The sequence below is a fragment of the Alosa pseudoharengus genome, unplaced genomic scaffold, assembly GCF_046254945.1.
Source record: "Alosa pseudoharengus isolate Yale_2024_CS ecotype anadromous, Long Island Sound unplaced genomic scaffold, YU_APseudo_1.1 YU_APseudo_1.1_scf_17, whole genome shotgun sequence".
In the NCBI taxonomy this organism is placed as follows: domain Eukaryota; kingdom Metazoa; phylum Chordata; class Actinopteri; order Clupeiformes; family Clupeidae; genus Alosa; species Alosa pseudoharengus.
In genome coordinates this window covers 23,686,519-23,708,265 of record NW_027468640.1, presented here as the reverse complement: position 1 = coordinate 23,708,265, position 21,747 = coordinate 23,686,519, and the positions used below count along the sequence as shown (strand labels likewise).

Below are 21,747 nucleotides of genomic sequence, written 5' to 3'. Positions count from 1 at the left end.
TGTTGAGACGCGCTCATACACACTGACGTTTCATTGTTTGCCTGCAAAAGGATTGGAGGGTGCAGAAGGCAGTCAGCGTCTTCCAGCCCGCTGATTTCTGTTGTGGATTTTCTCAGATTGTGCAAGAAGTATGTATTATTGGCATTGATACACGTTGTTACGAAACTGGCTATGTGCGACTGCCACATCAAATAGTTCTTATTCATTTATTTAGCCTTAAATGCAGGTCACTTGCATGAGTTGAATGGGTTGTGACAGCCTATGTTCCCCCACTTACGTGTATACACGTGTGCGTGTGTGTTCATTTCTGCATGCTTGTAATTCCTGTGATTTTATACTACACACTAGACATTTCTACATCACTTACTTGTACCACTATTTTTTTTATGTATAGCCACGCTGGAAAGCGTCCCCCATGTGGCCGTCAGGAGTGGGGAGCAGGCAACCCAATCCTCGGGATTCCGCGCTCCGCAGGGCGGCCATCAGTGGCAACGTCCTTGCGCTCCCACCTTTCCACGTCCCCACTGGCAGGGCTGTCCGGGTCTTCATATGCGCCAATCCCGATGGTAAGCGAATTTTGGCACACTATCAAGCACTGCTCTTCAGAATGACGAGAGAGACGGAGAGAGAGAGAGAGAGAGAGAGAGAGATGTGTGTGTGTGTGTGCGTGTGCGTGAAAACTTATGAATGTATTAGATTGTAAAAAGTTCTTGAATAATGTGTCAACTGAAAATAGAGAGGGGATAATACACACTTCACTTCAGCTTTGAGGACACCAACTGACACCTGTTCAATTTGCTTTATGATATGAAGGGAGTCATATACGGTTCACTGTATGCAATTTCCCAAACATTCATAACAATTTAGGCAAGCCCGGGACCCGTGCATTATTGCAGTAAACTAAAGGGTAGTGGTTGATCTCACCGCGCAGACAGACGCAGCTGATCTTAGCAATGAGACTGTCATGTGTCTTTGGTGGCATGATGATAATTTGGCTCGACGTGAGCGGACAGCCGCGACTACAACAGCAGAACGCGCCAGCGTGTTGGGAGATGCTTCAGTTGGAACAAAACACAGGGCACTGTCCGCTTAAAACCATTCAAGGGCGGATAATATTTATACCTTGTGGTGATGTGAGCGCCGTGAAAATAGTTAACATAGGGCAATAGCTACACTGGACATCTTGACATCCTCATGGTTGTTGTCTCCTCCCGGTCTCATTTCAGGACTTCTTCTTTATTTCTGGCGCTCAAATCTCGCGTGATTGTTTTGATATTGTTTGACCAGAGCGCAATTTACACGGAGCAACAGACAACGGAGGAGCTGCGGTCACGCAGCGATGCACGAAACTGACTCAGTGGATCAGAAATGTCAGTGAGGCGCGCCCGGCTCCGGGTCGTTAGTTAGTGGAAGACATCCACACGCTGCGAAGAATGCAGGCTTCAGGGAAATATTTAAAAATAGGCCTTCTAATTTGGGAGTAAACAAGTCAAGCGAAACAGAGAGAGGGTGTGAGAGTGAACGAGAGAGTGAGCCAGAGAGAGAGAGAGAATCACACCCCTCTCTAAATATAAAGCATCATCACTTGTGGTGTGCTGGACTATGGAACAAGCAACAAAAAAGCACTAACAGAGCTTAAGTCTAATAAGATATTTTCCACATATTGCTCTGAATTCCATTCCTCTGCCACCTGTGGTGATTGTCCACTCTGAGGCAGACTAGCAGTCGAGTCCAGCTTTCCTCCTGGTCGAACAGCATGGTTCCTTCCAAGTACGCCTGGCTCCTCAATACTCTGTGCCCACAGCGACAAGCCAGAGAGCCAGGTTTGTTATGGGTAGCAATTGATGACTTGAAACGGATTTATCCTGGCACACTTCTCACTTCTCCCAATTGGGGTTGGGTTGCCATGGAGAAGTGCACAATCGCCAGACCAACGGCACTGCCGATTGATCTGTCTGCAGACCTTGTGCTTACCCTCATTGCCCGCAAGGTGTTGAGGAGACTATGGGAATCTTATCTATCTTAGCGGCCCAGCTGTAATGGGTTTAGGGTGTGTGTGTGTGTGTGTGTTGGACTGTGTGTGTGGGTCTGGCCACCCCCCAAGGCTCTATTTTTGGGTCAAGGATGTGTGAGTCGAGAGAGGCCTCATTCTCTTCCTCCTCTTCCTCCTCCTCTACTGCTTCCACTCAGCTGGGGTGGTGCAGAGCGGTGGATTCACCACAGAGCTGGAGAAGGATCAGAGTTTGAGTCTTTTCCCTCAGTTTGTGTGTGGTGTGTGTGTGTGTGAGAGAGAGAGAGAAAGAGAGAGAGAGAGAGACTCAGGCTGCAGTGTTGGTGCATTGCTCCAGTTTGGTAAGCACTAGAGGGTTCAGTTTTTGCAGTAAAGACCTACTGAGAGAAAGGAGATTTGTTGGCCAGCCACACACACTGACATCCAAACACACACACACAGACACTTACACACACTCATGTGATCCAGGGTGTGTGTTTTACTGCAGGTACTTGTGCTGATGCAGAAACTTTCACCTGAACTTACGTCTGCATGTTTATGACCAACATTGATCAGTGATTTCCTCACCAAACCATACCCTTACCTGTTCAGGTTAGCATCATCGCCTCTGTGAAATCTCATCTACCTGCACTTCTGCTGCACAAAGTAATAATAGCATCAATACCCAATTATTTGGTATTCACTTGAATTCTCTCTCTGTCAGAAAGAAGGGCACTTCCCGACTCTGACAGTTCGTAAATGACTGTTATTACAGTCGGTGGGGCCGACTCCACTCGCATACATCAGTGAGTAAACTCCAGCCCACGGTCATCATACCAGTGTTCTGTAAATAGCATGGCGCTGCGTCCTGGCATCATATTGAGTGTAATACTATATTAGCATAATGGTTACACACCAGTGTAGAATAAATCAAAGGAGACACGCGTGTGATGGGAAGACCTAAGGAAGCAATGTGCTCGCACCAATAAATCATTCCTGACGTCCATTGGCTCGATGTGAATTTCCGTCTTGAACGAATGGCGAAGCCCCTGCTGCTCAACTTAGTGCTGGCTGGGGTGAGATGTGGCATGACTGCTTTTTTTCCCCTGATCAATTGAGATTGCAGGGAAAAGAGCAGACGTGCTCCTGTCTCCCGCTGGCACAGCTGTGCATTCAGCGAGTGTCGAAGAGGCCGATGCAGTAATTAATCTTTTGGCATATATATTGGTACTAAATAAGCTTCCTGTGTGCTACTAAATAAGCTTCCCATGTGTGTGAGTGTCTGTGTGTGTGTGTGTGTGTGTGTGTGTATGTTTGTGTGTGTGTGTGTGTGTGAGAGAGAGAGAGAGAGAGACAGACAGAGAGAGAGTTTGTGTGTTCACTTTGGTACTGGTTGGTACACATGCATTCTCTTATTGAATGAGTGATTTTTAGAAATGCATAACTTACTTTTTAACATATTCTTGGATAAGGAGGGTTAAGTACCGGTGGTCAGTGCTCATCAAATGACATTATCAGCATGGCAAGCATGGCCTTAAAAACATGATAATGTTTCGGTAGTAGTCACCTCCACATAACCACCCCATATCCTGGTGCACAACTGTGTCTCTGACCCGCTTCCTGTCCCTCCTGTCTCAGCCACCATAATGAGCGGTGCACCCCCTCAGCTGCCCCCCCCCCCCAGCTGGGCCCTAGCCTCGCTAAAGAGTCATTTATATGCATCGATCTGTTCAGAGCCTTTTACCGATAACACAGAGCTCCCCCTTGGGACCGGCTGCTCACGGGCGGCGCAGAGATGGAGGCGGGCGTGCTAGCGACGGCGTCGGACAAGCTCGCTAATGCCTCGGCTGAGAGAGGGGGGGATTAGAACAGCGAGCAAACGAATGGCTGTTGTTTTTCATTAGTGGGGGTAGGGTGTGTGTGTGTGTGTGTGTGTGGGGTTAGAGGTCTGTGTGAAGCAGGTTGTCGTTTTAAGAGACGAGTAAACAGGTGTTGGGGATTTATGGCACACAAGACACATAGCAGAAAGCAGGAGTGGTGTGTCTCAACGTACGCAATAAAGGAATCGGTGATAGGAAAATATAGGTACAATAATATGGATCTTTCCATGTGTAGCATCTATGATTTTTTTGGTCAATGCACACACAATACACACACACACACACACACACACACACAAACGGCACTTCCCAAAAAACAATTTTTCTCTTTTTTTTTGCTTCCATTTCTCTCACACGAGTCTTCCTCTGCTTCCTCAGCCCTCCCTCAGACAGACCTCTCTCTCGTGAAAGGAATGCTAGTCGTCTATTATGTCAAATGTTGACACATGAAGCATGAGAGCCTGAGACGCCACAGACCTGGCCATATCAGGCTTTCAGCCTCAGAGGAGGTAGCTGGCAAAACAATGCATGAGGCATTAGCCAATAGAGAGAGAGAGAGAGAGAGAGAGAGAGAGAGGAAAGCAGCCTCCACATAAGAATGAAAAAACAGAGAGAGAGAGAGAGAGAGAGAGAGAGAGAAATGAAGATAGGTATGGATGGAATGAAAAGTGGATGAAAGGAGAGAATGACAGAAAAAGAGAGACACATTGAGAAAGTAAGAGTGTGACAGACCGGACACAGAAAAAGAGTGAATCGATTCGTGACATGAATGACTCTTATTTATTAGTCCACCTCACTGTGAGACTGAGAAGTGTGTCTGTGCGTGTGGGTGTGTGTGTGTAGTGTGAGTGTGTGTATAGTGTGTCTGTGCGTGTGTGTGTGTGTGCGCATGTGCGTAGTGTGAGTGTGTGTATAGTGTGTCTGTGCATGTGTGTGTGTAGTGTGAGTGTGTGTATAGTGTGCCTGTGTGCGTGTGCGTAGTGTGTGGGTGTGTGTGGCTAACAGGAGCCTGCCAAGGGACTGTTACGTCCATTTTCACCTTCCACTTTGCCCCCTCATGCCTGCAGTTGGGAACCAACTCCAGCCTCTCACACTGTTTTGGCGGCTTCTCTTCATTGCTTCCGTCGGGCCCTCGAAGGGGAGGGTACTTCTCATCCACACCCTCATGACCTTCTCTCACCGAGTGCCAGACCAGACATAGTACCCTTAACACCACAGCCACTGATAAAAAAATTTTTGGAAGAAGACCACCTGTCTTTATATTGTGATACCAATCAATACCGGTGATTCCTGAAATGTATACCTTAGAGCAGTGTTTCTCAAACTTTTTCAGACCAAGGACCACTTAACCAATAAAAAAAAAAATTGCGGACCACCTACCTTAAAACAGTAGACCTACTTCAGCAGTATATTACACAATAGACCTACTCAATGAACCACCTTGGTTATTTGTCTTTGCACCTTGCTTATTGTGTCAGAGGATTCATATGATTTAAACTGGCATAGCTTACATAGGCAGTGTTGCAGAACTGTTTGGATTTACATAAAAGTTGGTTCAATATTGCAAACAATCCATCTAGATTATATTTGACCACTTTTGCTCGCAGACCACTTGGGATAACTTCCGGACCGCCAGTGGTACCCGGACCACACTTTGAGAAACACTGCCTTAGAGCAGCGGTTCCCAAACTTTTTTTTCCCGCAGACCACCTGCTACGTCCTGACTCGGCTCGCGTACCCCCACCATCCGAAAAATAGCACATTCTATTGACGCATTCCAGGCATCATGTTTGATTAGCCACGCTATATGATAACAAATAGCAAAATCAAAATGTACAACTTGTCTAAAAAAAACAGTGTGGAGAACAACATTAGACTGGTTAGATAGCACCTCACTGCAAACCACGCACTGTGGCTTTGGGCAGTCTGTCTCCCAATCCACTTGAAGCCGAGGCCTTATATGCCTCATCATAGGCTACTTTCGTTTTCTTCCCGCAGTCTTTTCTGTCTCGTCCTCTTTTTTACCCCCCTGCGCTGTTATATTTTGTTGAATGCAAATGTTGGTGTGATTTGCGTAGGAGTGTGTGGACCTGTTGGTCCTCTGTTTAGCTATATTTGTTTGTCCCTCTGTTTGGCTATTTAGACCAAATGTTCTGAGGAGGAGAAATGATGATATTTGTTTACAGTGCTACGGCAGGCAACTCAACCAGCCTGAGCAGAGGGAAAGCAGTACAGAAATAATGGGTTCACGAAAACACACACATAGCAGGAGCAGGTGGTGAGAGCAAATGAAATCATTTCAGTGCCAATTTAAGTTTCAATTGTGGTGCCACCAGATTATCAGCAACTTTTGTTTTTTCCTGCAGTATGAATTCAGAAGTTGTCCCACCATTCCTCCATTTGCATTCAGTGTATTGCTGCCACACTTTCAGCTTATTATTCTTCAATTGACATGCAGCGTTTTTAAAAGTTTGACCCACTCCTTCGTTGGCTTTTGAAGCCATCATAGCACACTGAGGGCTTTACGTACATTTGCGAACGTAGCGTTATCAGCGTCATGGACAAACCGCAGATTGTGAATGCTGTCAGACCCAAGTTTTTGTCGCATTTATCAGTGTCGCATTTATCAACTAGTGTAAACTGCGCCTTTCTCTGCCTTTCTCCGCCCATAAACGCAATTTACGAACGTCCACAACTGAACGGCAGAGCCTACATACAAGCGCAGTTGAATGAAGTTAACTGATGGCAACATTAAAAAGAATCAAACGTTTAGCGATCATAAAATAATACATACATGATAAGATGTCAACAAGCAGGGAGATAATGAAGATCAGTAGTTTTACTCAAACTACTTGTGCACGTAGGCTATGGAAAATTGGTCCAATCTAGCAAGTATGAAAGTTTGAGTGAATGACGTGAAAGTGAAAGTAAGACATTCGAAAGGCCAACGAAAGTTAAGGTTGCTTTTGATAGTACAAATGCTTACAAAACTGGTGCTCTAAATAGCGATTCTGTTGTCTTTGAAAGCTTCTCTTATTGATGCATTGAACTGCAATTTTACAAGGCGGAAGTATCTAGGCGCAGAATAGACGTGCGCTTTCAGGAGCAGTCTTTGTACATACCGCAGAATACATAATTAGGTGCTCTTTACACTTCCCCTCCCATCTTTTTACACTAAACTCCCACTTTCCCCTGAATCCTTCCATGAATGCATATGCATGACATGAAAAACGCAATTAGCCATGTTCAGCTCCCGCCACAGGCAGTTTGCACTTTTACATCATTGCGGCCTGTTTGTACATACCTCGCAATGATTTTACACGCACATTGCGAAACAAATACACCTGAAGTGGGCGCAAAAGCTGGTCCTGAATACATAATATCTCCACACTCAATGTTGATCAGCTGACTACCCTTAACCACCCATGAAGACAAACCCGTCATATGGAGTAGGGGCTTCTCAACCCTGGCCTCCTGTTCCCATTGGGTCGTCCATCTGTTTGTGCTTTGCACACCAGCTTGACCTGCTGCATTCCACCGGTCCATTGGTCAGATAAATAATCTACATGTACCTAATCAACAGCGCATCAATCTCACTAACGTGAATCAGTTGAGCATGGTGGAAGGATTAAAGGGAAGATTTCCAGTGCAAAATTCTTTCCCAGGAGAAATATTGTATACCCATATTGTAGAGCAGACGTTCTCAGTCCGGTTCTTGGTGTACTACTGTTCCATGCGCTGTTCTATCTTTGGCAGAGGCGGTTCTTCTCAAGTGGGGAGGGCTACGTGTGCTGTCTGCTAATGGCTGCCTCGCGTGCACGCCAGCCGGCCGGCCACTAGGCGCGCCTGACAGGCCGTCATCCAGACACGGAGAGAGTGAGGCGATGGAGAGGGCCCGTGTAGGTGAATAAAGAGTGACACGGCCGCGCATCACTCCAGACCGCCGCGCCCGCTGCGATCCTCATACATCGCCACGCTTCCACTCGCCTGCCAGCATCGAGGACAGGGGAGCATGAACAATGAAAGATGAGAGAAAGGAGAGAGAGGGGGGGGAGGGAGAGAGGGAGAGAGAGAGAGAGAGAGAGAGAGAGAGAGAGGGATAGGCAGCTCATAGCTGTATTTGAATTGTTCTTATGTGCAACAGATTACTGTTAGCATGTTTCGATAACACTGTATTTTTTATGAATGACCAAGAGAAGGATGGGAAGAGAGAGAAAAAGAGAAAGAGAGAGAGAACATCATTGAGGCAGTATAGCGTGAGGAAAGCTGACAGGTTGGAAAGCAAGTGGAGCAGACAGACAGATGAGTCGAGGAGCTGCTGCCGCCGCCGCCGCAGCAGGAAAAGCGAAAGAGTGGAAGAGAGGAAGAGATGAAAGGTGGCATCAGAACCCCGAGGTGAACAGGGGGAACATGCAGAGAACTAGGGGTTAAAAGTACATCAGAGCATCAGAGAGACTGCATTTTATATCAACGAGAGAAAAGGGGTAGAGGAGACAGATCACAACAGGCATTACTAAGAGGCGAAGGAGAGGCCTTGAAGTCAAGAGGCTGTAGTGTAGAGGCTCCTGTTTACACCAGAGCGGAGGTGGTGGAGAGCAGATGATTGGACGCGCGAGAGAGGGGGGGAGAGAAAGCGAGATAGACACGCTGGGGAAATAAACGAGATGGAGAGCAAACAAAATCGACCGGAGGATGACAGCGTGAAGGATAATGGGAGACGGCAGATGGGCCTACTCCAGCAGAGCTGACAGTCGGAGGGACGTCAGAGTGACCCCTTAATGTCAGGTCGCCGCTGCCGCCGCTACCGTGCGGCACTCGCGGAATCCGCGTTAGCGCTGCATGATACAAACTCCCAAATCGCGTTTTTTTTGGCGACAGCGGAAACAGGCGAACTAAGTGGTTTGTCACACAAACAGATGCTCGGAGATGGCACGATTGTTTACGAGCCGTAATAAAACAACACAAGTTCCTTATTAAAGCGATCCGTTTGAAGCCCCCCCCGTGTGACACGGTCGCTGTCAGGCCTCACTCTCGACACGCCTGAAATATGAGACAATTATGTTCTGGGCTGCGTTAGCGACGCAAGCCAGGGGGGTCGATGCTGTGCGATACAGCCGAGGGAATGAAATGAAATCCAATTTAGCTAATTGAAAAATCACAATTTCAAGTAATTTCCTGAGTTGGTACGAACACAATTTATATTACACCCCCCCCCCCACCCCCTGATTTGAGTGATGTTTCATTCACCTTGATATGGAATTACTAAGGGGAATTTGTCACAGCTATCTCTCTGAATACATTACCGCTTGGCTTCAGTTCTAACCGGCAGTGAAGACGTGACTCTGGCGTGTCAGCACCGACTGTGACTGTGCAGGCCGCACGCCTCGCTGGCAGCAAAGTGTAAGAATGTGTAGCATGCCTCGGACAAGGCGAGCGTTTGAGTCACTGACCGTTGCACACACACACACACACACACACACACACGCTGCGGTCTTCGGTCCCTCCCCCTACCACCACCACCACGGATGAGGACGCTGCTGTGGACACACACTGCTACTGGCTGCTGGCTGTTTTTAGCCGTTTGCCCAGCAGTTGTCCGGCAAGTCAGAGAGAGCAGGAGAAATGCATAATGTATGTGTGCGCTGCCCTGCGAGAGAACGGCTGATGGCGTACGCACGTAGCGTAGGCCTTTTGCGTGTTAGATAGACAGAGTGTGAAAAGAAAGGGAGAGAAAGGCAAGAGCGGGAGAGGTATAAAAAAAAAGCAAGCAGCCCGGCGCATGCTACATGCTTTTGCAATATTGTAGATGGAGAGAGGGAGCGAGATAAAAAGAAAGAGAGAGCTGGAGATCGGCACAGTACAAGGACTCAACGGGACCTACCGTGACTCACCGAAGGAAGTCCAGGAGGAATAGAATGAGATAGACGAACGAGTGGAGGAGTGGAAAGAGAGGGATGGATGAACAGCAGCAGCAGGGGCAGAGGAGAGGAGAGGGGAGGAGTGGAGAGGGGAAGAGAGGAGAGGGGGAAGAGAGGAGAGGAGGGCAGAGGAGAGAGATAACCTGCAGGCCTTCTCTCACTCTCTCACTCTCAGCTGCCAGACACTCTGCCATCCCCCCAGGCCTCAACATCAACATGAATTTCAGATGAATGTGATCCAAGGAACACCACTATGAATGGTGCAAATTGTTATTAATTTAGTACATTTCCCCAATATGAACTGAGTGATATGATGGCCCAAATACTTACTGTACAGTACCATATGTCCTCAGCAATGTGTCATAGACATTTAACGTAAGATCTACTGTAAATACTGTATTAACAGTCCTTCCAGGATTGAGGGTTTGTAGTGATTGTTATAGCTAAAAGTGACTGAATTATCTGTGGGAAAGGGTGGTTAAATTTAGATTACTTTTAGTTAAATTAAGTCAATCTTAAATAATGCAGAAATTGTACAGCATATTTTAAATGTCATAGTACAGTACACATCACACACTACAGCAGTATGCATACAGTATGGTGAAATCATATGCAACATGGTGAAAATTAAGGGCTTTGTTTATCATACTATTAACTTTTCAGGCTCTGACTCCTTATGTGAAATGTGTTATATCAGATAATCATACTGTAATGTATTATATATAAAATGTATATATTATTCTTTAGAACTATATATATATTTATATAGCATATACTATTATATTTGGAACTGAACATGCTGTAACAGCAGGAGTTGTGCTCACTGAACACTGCAGTGTTCCTTCAGTATTGCAGTGTTGTACATTCTCTTCCTTGAAATGATTGCCCTGCTTGGGCACCTGGTTTCTCACCCGGCTCTTGTGGTTCCTTTCGCAGACACGGAAGCGGAGCGGAACGCGCTGAAGGAACATGTCTACCCCAAGCTGCGCGACTTCTGCCGGGAGAACTATGGCGTTGAGTTCCAGGTAAAATGTCTTTTTTGAAGTTCCCCTCGCCTGCTGTAGGCAGCACTCGCCGCTCGGCACCTTTGATGCTCTGATTGGGTGAAGCTGGATGATTGTAAAAGTGGTTCTTTTTGGGGCTGTGAGGGCTGTGCTTTGGCCCAGGAGAAAAGACCCCCCTATCCCCACTGCCATTTCAGAGACCATTTTCAGGAAGGTGACAAGAGACTAACGAGAGAAACGTAGCGGTGTGTTATTTTTTGGGTCACTGCATGATGGGATGGAAGAATGCACTGGTGTTCTTAATGGCTTCCACCATTTCTTGAGCTCTGTCATTTCATCAGTTTTCTGTCCCACTCTTTCTTTCTCTCTCTTCTTTTCAACCATTCCTTTCTATTTCACTCTATGGCCACCACCATTATTCATTTAACCTTTCCTCTTTCCTTTCCTATTTGTTCACATCTTTATCACTCTTTCCCTCTCTCACTCTCTCCCTCTCTCAGTCTCTGACTCACGGTCCCTCTGTTTCTCGTCAGCTCAGAGGCAGAGCGGTAAAGTTGATAACAATGTTTTGGACGGATGGCCGCAGGTGTCTCTGCCGCCCTATGATAGGACGCTTATTTTTACACCGTGGCGGTCGTCCCTTTTTTTGGTCACACCGTACTTTCTGCATCCGTTCCAATCTCCACCATCTTCGCTCTCATCCCGCTCTCTCATCCCGCTCTCTCTCTCTCTCTCTCTTTCTTTCTCTCTCTCTCTCTCTCTCTCTCTCTCTCTCTGATCTCTGTTGATTTACAATGCAAATTGTCTGGCGAGGGCAGATCCTTATCGCCGGCTACGTTTGTTAAACAAACTCAGACGATCGGGTGAACCTCCCTCCACACACACACACACACACCCCACACTTCCAAACTCCACCCCCCTCTGCCTCACACACATCTCAAACCCCCTGAGCGCTGAGCGGCCAGGCCTGCGGCAGCAACAGAGAAGTCCAGATTGCAGTGGCTCAGCTCTGTTCTGCTCTACTCTTCTACTGTACGCTCTTCACCTCACACACACACACACACACACACACACACACACACACACACACACACACACACACACACACACTCCCCAGAGCCCCAGTTAGCGGCGAGTGGAGCAATCGATGCAGACACTGAACGTCTGCTCCAGATTTATTTGTCAGAGTTTTATCTGGAAGGATGAATATGTTCTGTGCACGTCTTCGAGGGGTTTAATGAAGGAGGGGTTCTCTGATCACTGATGGGGCTGGAGCCAAACTGGGTGTTCTAGCTGGAGGTGATATTTAAGTGTGGGGCTAAAAAATAATGCTTTTCTCTACATTTTTCTAGAAGTAAAGATGTGGATTGAAGTTACATGTAAGTGAGTCTTTAATAATAATTCTGCCCGAGAGTTAGAAGAAGCGTTGGATTTTTGGATGGATATTTTAAAGAAAGCAGTGATTCCAAGCAGTTTGTGTATATACACTGAACATGTTCACTTACTACACATACAGAGAGAAAGAAAAGAGAGAGACAGAGAGAGAGAGAGATAGAGATGATGGAAGAAACCCACTCAACCAATAAATATGATGTAGCGAATGGCGATTTTCCTTGGTCACTGATAGTTGATTCTATTTCCTGTAGCATTTCTCAGGGGCATGGAGAGATGGGTGGCTGAAGAGATTTGTGTGTGTGTGTGTGTGTGTGTGTGTGTGTGTGTGTGTGTGTGTGTGTGTGTGTGTGTGTGTGTGTGTGTGTGTGATAGAGAGAGAGAGAGACAGATTATATGTGTGTGTGTGTTCTGAGAGCCCTAGGCTCCATCCTCATTCCATCACACAGACTCTCTCTCTCACACACACACACACACACACACACACACACACACACACACACACACACACACACACACGCGCACACACACACACACACACACACACACACACTTACCCACATCCTCAGAGAGAGGATCAAGCTGGAGAGAGAGAGAAGAGGATAGAGAGAATGAGATCAAATAATACTGTATGGTTGTTTTCCGACTCCCTGTTCTCTCCTCAGGCCATCCCATATCAGCCGGTGCATGGGAAGAGTTGGACCTGGGCTGGTTCATAAAGTCATTAAGTGCACCTTTAACAAGGTGTTCCTCTTCTCCTTTCTTGCAGTCACCTATTTTGATTTTCTCTTGCATTGACACTTGCTCTCTCTGTCTCTGTCCTGATCTCTCTCTCATTCTCTCTCTCTCTCTCTCTCTTTCTCTCTGTCCTTGTCTGCCATTTCATCATTTAGTTCCTCACATACTGACACCCTTTTTGCATCCACACATCCAATCATGTACACCACCACTCCCATTAATTTCCCCCTAGACGTCTTCTGTTTGGTAGCATTAGGCTACTATTTCCAATTTTCATCTCAATAAATTATCATTTGATTTTAAAAGTGTTCGTCCTTATGTTGTGGTCTGGGAACGAGCTGGTATTACAAATATGCTGATAACCCATCCTTTGCACTCACAGTTCTGAAACGTTAAATGCAAATAAAAACAGAATGCGATCTGTATCCTAATGCCTCCAATTACCACCACTTTTGTTCAAAAATTCTAAAACAATGATGTTTTTTAATACTTAAAAATAGCATTTGAGAAATGAACCTTACATTTTTCAGTAGCCATAGGTGTGTAGATTTGAACCAAATCTGGTTTGGTTCTTACCGGGGCTTTTACTGCCTGAAATATTCGATTTTGTTTACGCTATTTACGCCATTTCAATGGCACATGAACTGTTAGACCGAGAATTCTCGTCATGAAATTAAAATTCCACTGGAGCTCCAAGCGGATTTGTACACCCAGCCTTACAACACTGTTTACAGCTCTTCGAGTGACGGTAAAATGTCATTTTTGGTACATCGCTAATTTAGATACACCTATGGTGTGGGTGCTTGCGTTTCTTTAGGAATCCGCCGTCTTGGTTTGTATAGAAATGGATATTAAGTGACACATACACGCAAGACGGCGGAAATACAGGACCGGCGGTAATAGGGGGAGTTCCGATAGATCTGCAAATATCGTAAACCCATATTTAGCTGCAAAAAGGACATATCAAAGGCGCCATATCAAATATTGAAAATGTGACTATTTCATGGAAAATATATGTTCATTTTCAATTTGATACCAGCAACACGTTTCAAAAATAGATTTCACATTCAGTTTTTTATTTGCATTTTACACAACGTCCCAACTTTTTCTGATTTGGGGTTGTACAAATCTACTGAAAACCCATTCTTCCCAATCATGTTGTGGAGGCCCAGGTGTAACCGGTCAGTCTGACTGTTGGCACTCCACCAGCTCCACCACTGGTGTGCTCTTCCTGTCCTGGCTTGCTTAGACACACCAGAGAGGTTTAGCTGATCACATTGGACCAGGTCAAACTGAATCACATCACTGAAATGGGCACAGGATAAACCCAGTGCCATGCTCACATTACATCCACTGTGATGTTCTCAGACCTTGGCTTTGCAAATCAAACCCCTTCCCTTCATAAATCGATTCAGATTCGCCTTCTATGTGAACAGACGTGTGGAGCGGAGCTGAATTGAATCCGGTTTGAAGGGATGGGGTCCTAAGTAGCTCACAGGGGCCTCTCCAGTGTGACATCATCCAGCTGTGACACTCGAGTCGTCAGCGTAGCCCACATCCATTTTGTTTCACATTAAAAGCCATCATCTGAACCCCTCTGGGGGGTCGCTGTGCCGTCTGCCTGCGATTCCCCTAATTAGCTGCCATTACGGCTCAGGCGCATCCGCGGTTTCCTTTTCCTTAATGCCCCTCATAGTGCTTCTAAGCCCAGCCTTGGTAAACAAACAAATAAGCACACACACAAGCACACACAAGCAAACAAACACACACACACAAACACACGCCTATGCACTCATGGACACACACACACACACACACACACACACACACACACACACACACACACACACACACACACACGCCAATGCATTTATGGACACAAACACACACACACACACATACACACAAACACACACACACACACACACACACACACACACACACACATACACACAAACAGACACACAAACACACACACACACAAACACACACACACACACACACACACATAGAGACACACACAGGCAGACATAGCACACATGTGTAAATACCTTATGTACATAGGAAATACACAAAGTGTTTGGACGATGGTGAAGAAGTCGTTCAAAGAGGGTGTCATGAGAATACTTATGGCCTCAGATTTCTGTTGCTAATCTCACCAGGCTGCCATGACGACGTCCATGGCGGAAAGCGGGGCGCCGATTAGGCTTTTTCCCGTTGGGGCCGTTAAAATCGCTCGCCCATCAAAGGAACGCGGCGAACACGAACCGATGGAGAAAACACCCTCCTCCCTCTTCGGCTAGGCAGACTTGACGTTCCGCAAATAACTCCAAAAGATAAACTGTCAAATAAATAAATCACACATTTTTTCTAATGCAAGACAGCCACTTCTGGAGAGTGCCTTGTGAAAAAAAAATGGCTTTATGGGCTTGGCAGTTGAAATGCATTTAAACACTCACGCAGCAAAGCCTCAGCACCAGCCTCAGTATGGATGATGAAACCATCCTCCCTGGTTGCCAGGGCGCAGCCTTCACACCTCTCCCTGCAGACAGCAGACTCTAGTGTGTTCTTTGTTTCTCAAGTGATGCAGCCTCCCAGCCCCGTTTTAGTAAGAGAATATTCCCCTTGGTGCTTTTTTTTAACCCGTTCTACACAACAAACTCTTAACTATGGTGTAGTGTATTACGATTTTGGATCAAAACAGGGTTTTGTGATGCCTTAGTTCTTAGGGTTTCTAGTGTACTTTTTTAAAAATATCTTACACTATGCACAGCAAAAAAAACACAACAAAGTGAACTAAATCAAGATGACCTTGACTGTAGATTATGGCAAGCTTATGTCATGAAAATACTAAATTAATGTGCATGTATATAACCTGCCAATTTCTAATACATTCAAACCAATTATTATACAGTTCTTCACAATGCCAGAACGCTCTATTGACTTGAATGGGATTTCCCAACATTCTACAGTCAAATATGCACCATGTAATGACTGCTGAAATAATGACCGCTGTCAATGGCAACGGGTTTTGTGCTTCTGATTCACGTCTTTCATATCATTGTTTCAAAACTGTTTCGCCCTGTCAGAACTTATTTTCCTGATAATGACAGGCGTTCTATACATTATCCCTTATGTAATCAATACTGCTATGAACATGTACTTTAACAACACTATGAAATTGATGTCACTTTAATAACAATATGAAATTGTCATGCTATCCCATCTACCACATTTACTTCTGCAATTAGCTGTACGTTTCTTTTAATGCATATGCTGTCGTTGGTGGCCAGGGATCCACAGTAGGCCAGGGGGCAGCCGTGGCCTACTGGTTAGCACTTCGGACCTCTAACCGGAGGGTTGCCGGTCCGAACCCCGACCAGTAGGCACGGCTGAAGTGCCCTTGAGCTAGGCACCTAACCCTTCACTGCTCCCCGAGCGCCGCTGTTGGTGCAGCTCACTGCGCCGGGATTAGTGTGTGCTTCACCTCATTGTGTGTACACTGTGTGCTGTGTCTGTTTCACTAATTCACGGATTGGGATAAATGCAGAGACCAAATTTCCCTCACGGGATCAAAAGAGTATATATACTTATACTATCCACAGAACCGACGCTGCATGCTCGAGAACCTGTCAACATGGTGACCATTACTCATCTCTAGCCTCTGTCATTAGCATTAGCTCTCACGATTATACAGTGTTGAGATATTGTGTGGAAAACGTTTGGCCAAAATGACCCCCCGCCCCCTTCCCCACACACACAAGCCGTGTGTGTGTGTGTGTGTGTGTGTGTGTGAGCCTGAGCCAGAGAGTCTGCCCACTCCAACACTCCTGAGACTGGAGGAGCCTGGGTCGTGCCTCAGTATGTCTGTGAGTGACTCACCGTGTTCTCGCTTTATTTATGCACTCCCCGACACCTTACACACACACACACACACACACACACACACACACACACACACACACATTCATACGCAAGCTAAATCTGTTAGAAGCAACACACACGACTGTAGCGAATGTGACGTTCGGGTGTGTGGCATGTGAAGTGTGAGAGTCTAACTATGATGGTGCATTTTTTCCTTTTTGTGGGGGATGGGGGGCATAGGAAGGGATGCTGACACACTCATGGACATGTCACAACATGTTACGTCATGTTATGGGAGGGCAGTGTTTTTGTTTGTTCAAGGTGGCACGGAGGGAAAGGAATAGCTCCAGATATACTGTAGATGGTTCCCATGTTTTGTTAATGTTGTTTTGTATTGGACCTTGCTCATATAACCCTTTGAGATGTAGTTCAAAGTCTGAGCAGAACTCCTTGTAGTTTCTCTATGTTAAATTCTTCTCTTGCCTTCTCACAAACAGATAATTCCCATCCAACCACCCATCCATTCCCTTCCCCTAAATGGATCGAAACACATAGCTGTCCAAATGCTGCATCCCTCTCTGTCTTAGTTCAGCTGTGACCCACCCCCGTAGCTGTGTTTACTTCCTCTGCAGACCCATAGGAACATTAATGGCCGAAAAAAAGTCGATGGTGCAAAAGAACGGCAGAAAGGCAGATGAAAGGAACAGAGAAAGAGAGGGAAGGAGGGAGGGAGTGAGGGAATGAAATGAAAGAGGAGAGAGGCTGGTCCTCCCTGGTTTGGGATTGAATAAGACACAGCAGCCCGTTGCCTAATCGATGGAGAGCTTTTGCCGATGCAAGGCGGCCCCCGCATACATATCTTCAAGGCTATTGATTAGCGATTTGCAGAGAAGATTAAACATTATAGTCCCCCTCCCGGCCAATGCAGAGTGCGATGTGTGTGTGTGTGTGTGTGTGTGTGTGTGTGTGTGTCGGGGAGAACACTGAGGGTGAAAATGATGGTCAAGGCTCCCATGCACCTCCTTTCGTATTTACACCCAAACAAGCCCTGCTCTTCAGAAAGTGCTGCTTCCACACTCCCTTGCCTCGCTCTCCCTCACACTCTTTCCTTCCTCATCCTCCCTTCATGCTCCCCACTCAACTTCTATCTCTGTCACTCTTCCCTCACCACATATCCCCCTCTTCTTTCCGAGCTTGGAGGCTTTTTCTCCCCCTCTGTCTCATCGTGACATCCTCTGTCCTCTGTCTGCCAGTGGCGAAAAGTTTTCCCTGTCCATCGCTCCCTCAGAGTCTGTCCATCCGTCATCTTTCCATCTCCAGCAGGCCCCTAAGGGGGCTGTAGTCTTGACTCAGACTGCAACTCTGTTGCACCCCCCCCAGGGCTAAACTGAAACCGGCCCGGGCAGAAAAAAGGGATAAAGTCAAGTGTCATGTGGGAAGCAGAGAAGAGCTTGGTCTAACTTCTCTCCCTTCTCTTTCTCTCTGTACCATTCTCTCTCTCTCTCTTTCTCTCTCTCTCTCCATCCGTGTGCCTGTTTCTATTTTGGTGTCATTCTTTTATTCATTCTGTTGCTCGCCTCTTTCACTCTCTATTCCCGTCTTCTCATTCAACCCCACCCTCTCTCTCTCTCTTTCCATTTTCTCTCTCTCTCCCTTCCTCTCTCCATCTCTCCCCATCTTCTCTTTCTCTCTCTCCATATTCACACTCTATCTCTCCCAAGGCTTTGAACAGCTTTAATAGGCCACTAAATTGAAGTTTAACAAGGTCTGCTTTGCACAGGAGTGAAAATGTTACATTTTCACCTGTAATTGTCCGAAAATACAATCCATTTAGCTTGTTCCCTTTGCTCAAATCAATGCATACAGTACTCCTGATTGCTGAAGGCCAGTATGTCAGAAAAAAAATATATCAATAAAAGCACCCACACTATTTTATATTTATTGTTCAAAATTGTTGACAAATTGATTCATTAGTTCATTAAATTGATTTGGTGACATTCTGTAAACATACTTCTCTTTTTATTAGAAAGAAAAACACACTGTCCATAGCTTTGTTCTGTGACCAGAATGCATCAAACTGGTCACATCTTCCCATACTCACTTCATACTGACCATATGTTTAATGTATAGTTTTTATATGTGTACTATACTGTATTTTCCCCAGGATAATCTAGTCACGTTTTAATTTATTTCTCTTTTATGCTCGACTTCACCTGGTTTTCTCCAGGCGTTCTCTATGTATTGCGATAATGGCAGAACCTAATGAGAAAAACGTTCTGAAAGGAGCAATCGTTCTTTCCACTTGGATTCCTCCCCCCACCTTCCCAGTCTACTCTAGGGTCCTCTCTTTGATGTAGATTAATAAAAGACCATTTGTAGGTCTGCGTGCGCGTGTGTTGTTTTAAACAGTGAGCTTGGCATTTGAGCGGTAGGCTACAGTAGGGACAGGCTTGGAGATGCTTTTAATGAGATGTGAAACTTACAAATGGCAGCTGAAGCAACAGCACCTGCTTTCTGCCTTTGAGGGCGCCAGACGTTATGGAAAATCCCTCACAGCGGGTGAGGTTTGAAGGGACACCCATGGGAGGCTCGGGCAAGGAGTTGGGCCCATCTGAATGAACTCTGGACTCCAGAGGAAAAGCTCCCACATTTAGCGAATGCCCACCGGGCAATCCTCTACCTGAGCCTGAATTCACTGCTTCCAGCGATACCGGTGGTGACCGTGCACCATATGGACCGGTGTGTTCCTCCCCATTCGCCTTGTTTCATTATTATCATAAGGTTCAGTTTTCACACATAGCAATATTAGTTCATATAATCTGGTACAAAATAATATATTAATAATAAAATAGAATATTGATTCTGAATGCTCAATCCCATTTTCCTCAAAAGAGTATTTAGACCTTGTTAATTCTTAGATAAATCTCAGTTACCGTTGGTCTAACAGTATGTCCTATACTTTAAGTGAAAAGGTAAATATCAGTATCAACATTTAATTTATTCTCAATTGCACCAATACACAGTGGAAGATGCAAAGCCCACCCTGTATTTCCACATGCATGTAGACACTTAAACACACTCACAATAGACACATGCTCTAAACCCTCCGCTGGATTTCAGTCAGTAATTACACTGGGTCCCCGACTGCTGGTGCAGAGCCTGAAACATCTTCATCACTCGCCGAACACGGCATTGCGTTACAGTGCCTCCGTCTATTACCATGACAGCAAATGGGACATCACGTGGTCGCTAATTAGCATGTCTTCTTTACCTTCATCTCTCTGGAGACGAGGCAGAAAAAAAAAACTTCACAGGATGTTTTGTTTTTACGCCATTTCACTTCCCATTATACTGATCTGAACGTTGTCAGAGCGTGTGTTGTCAGAACGTTTTTTGGACCCCTCTGTGCTGCATACGTGGCTACAGTGGTTACAGAAAGGCCTTAAAAGCACACAGTCTCCCAAGGCATTTGATTATCACTTTTTAATTGCTGTTTTGTCAGCTGATTAAGAATCAACTTCTTCCCCGACTTCAGAGTGAAGGCAAAGATGAAAGAAAGCCTGTGTTTATGCCTCCGTTTTAGATAACAACACTGAAAAAGACCTTGAATATAATTGTCATGTGTAAAAAAGGAGGAGAAAATGAAAGTTGATTAAACGTTTTTAATTAAAACAGAAAACAAAACCTAAATGCAGATTTTGTCATCCTAGTTGTGCACAACACCCACTATCTTAGAATTGAGGATGTATAATTTGCTAAAGATGATTTTACTTAAAGATAAGTACAGTACAGTGAAAAATGGATATTGTAGGACAATGGACGCGGAGATAACAGTCACCTAACCTTCATAAAAAAGTAGTTATCCAAGTGAAGTGTATTTGATCAAAACTAATCCATCGTGGGAAATATTTGGGAAGTTTTGGGAAACAGAGATAAGGGAAAACAAAGTATAAGGCAAACAAAGTATAGCTCTCATAAATCACAGTTTAAGAATTTTACCTCTTTGTTTTACTTATTTTTGGAAGTCAGCTATGATGTTAACATCCAAGAAGACAATGACAAAGGTCAGTAGACAGTGCAGAAACACAGACAGGCCAGGCATCGTGGGCATCCCCCCCAAACCTGTACTTTGTCTGTCTTTTTGTGAGTCCCTCCCCCGTCCATCTGTAATCGCAGCAATCAGGCGCCTGCGCTACTCCCCCCGTGAGTAGCAGTTAGCCTGAAAGCGGACGCCTGATTGCACTCGGCTCTGCTCCGCGTGGGCGAACAATGCCACTCCCGGTGCCCACCCTGGCCTCCTGCCAGCCTTCCACAATCATAACCACAGCCCCCCACCCCCCTCCCAACACCACTAGCCAGAACATGGGTCCCCGTCATCTCCCACTGTTTCCCGCGGCTTTTGCTTCCGATCGCTCCCACACAACTCTTATCTGTCCAACCAGTGGCGCTCACACGCTGCTACGCTGAAATATCGAACCAGATCTTTGACAAAAGCTATTCTGAAATGCGGTCGCTTAGCCACCGGATATTGATTGACACTGCAGTTCAAATGCTACACACCCCACTGGGCATCATGATGTGCATGCTGGCTGATGATCAGAGAGGAAGTGGCCAGGTTTAGGAAGTGTTTAGGGTTGGCCATTTTTATTTTATAATTAGCCTCTGACTCATTGGGCTGTTGAGGCACCACCATGAGAGGACGTTTGGGACTCTCATAAATAAGCTTCGCTGTGCTTACATTCAATTCATTCTCCCAATATATTGATTTGCTGTTGTTTGCTTTATTAATTTCTAAGAAATGTATGAACAAACAAAGACATGCCAGCTATATTGTGTCAACATCATATCTTTAGCAACCAGCCAGATTTTTTCCCAACCAGAGTCTATCTGGCAGTGTAAGTGACAACCTTTAGCTCCACAACGCTTAAAACAAATCAACCTCCAAGACAATAGATAGAACA

The 21,747-nt window shown here is 45.7% G+C and overlaps 1 protein-coding gene across 1 annotated transcript in view; it reads left to right on the top strand.

The window, feature by feature from the left end:
* The first annotated feature begins 400 nt into the window (after positions 1–400).
* The window catches only part of nwd2 (NACHT and WD repeat domain containing 2), a 51,591-nt gene continuing 30,244 nt past the window's right edge, over positions 401–21,747 (top strand). The window contains exons 1-2 of the mRNA XM_076289719.1: positions 401–566; positions 10,725–10,813. Coding sequence (XP_076145834.1) covers positions 416–566; positions 10,725–10,813 — 240 coding nt within the window. The 5' untranslated portion in view covers positions 401–415. The remainder of the gene's footprint in view (positions 567–10,724; positions 10,814–21,747) is intronic.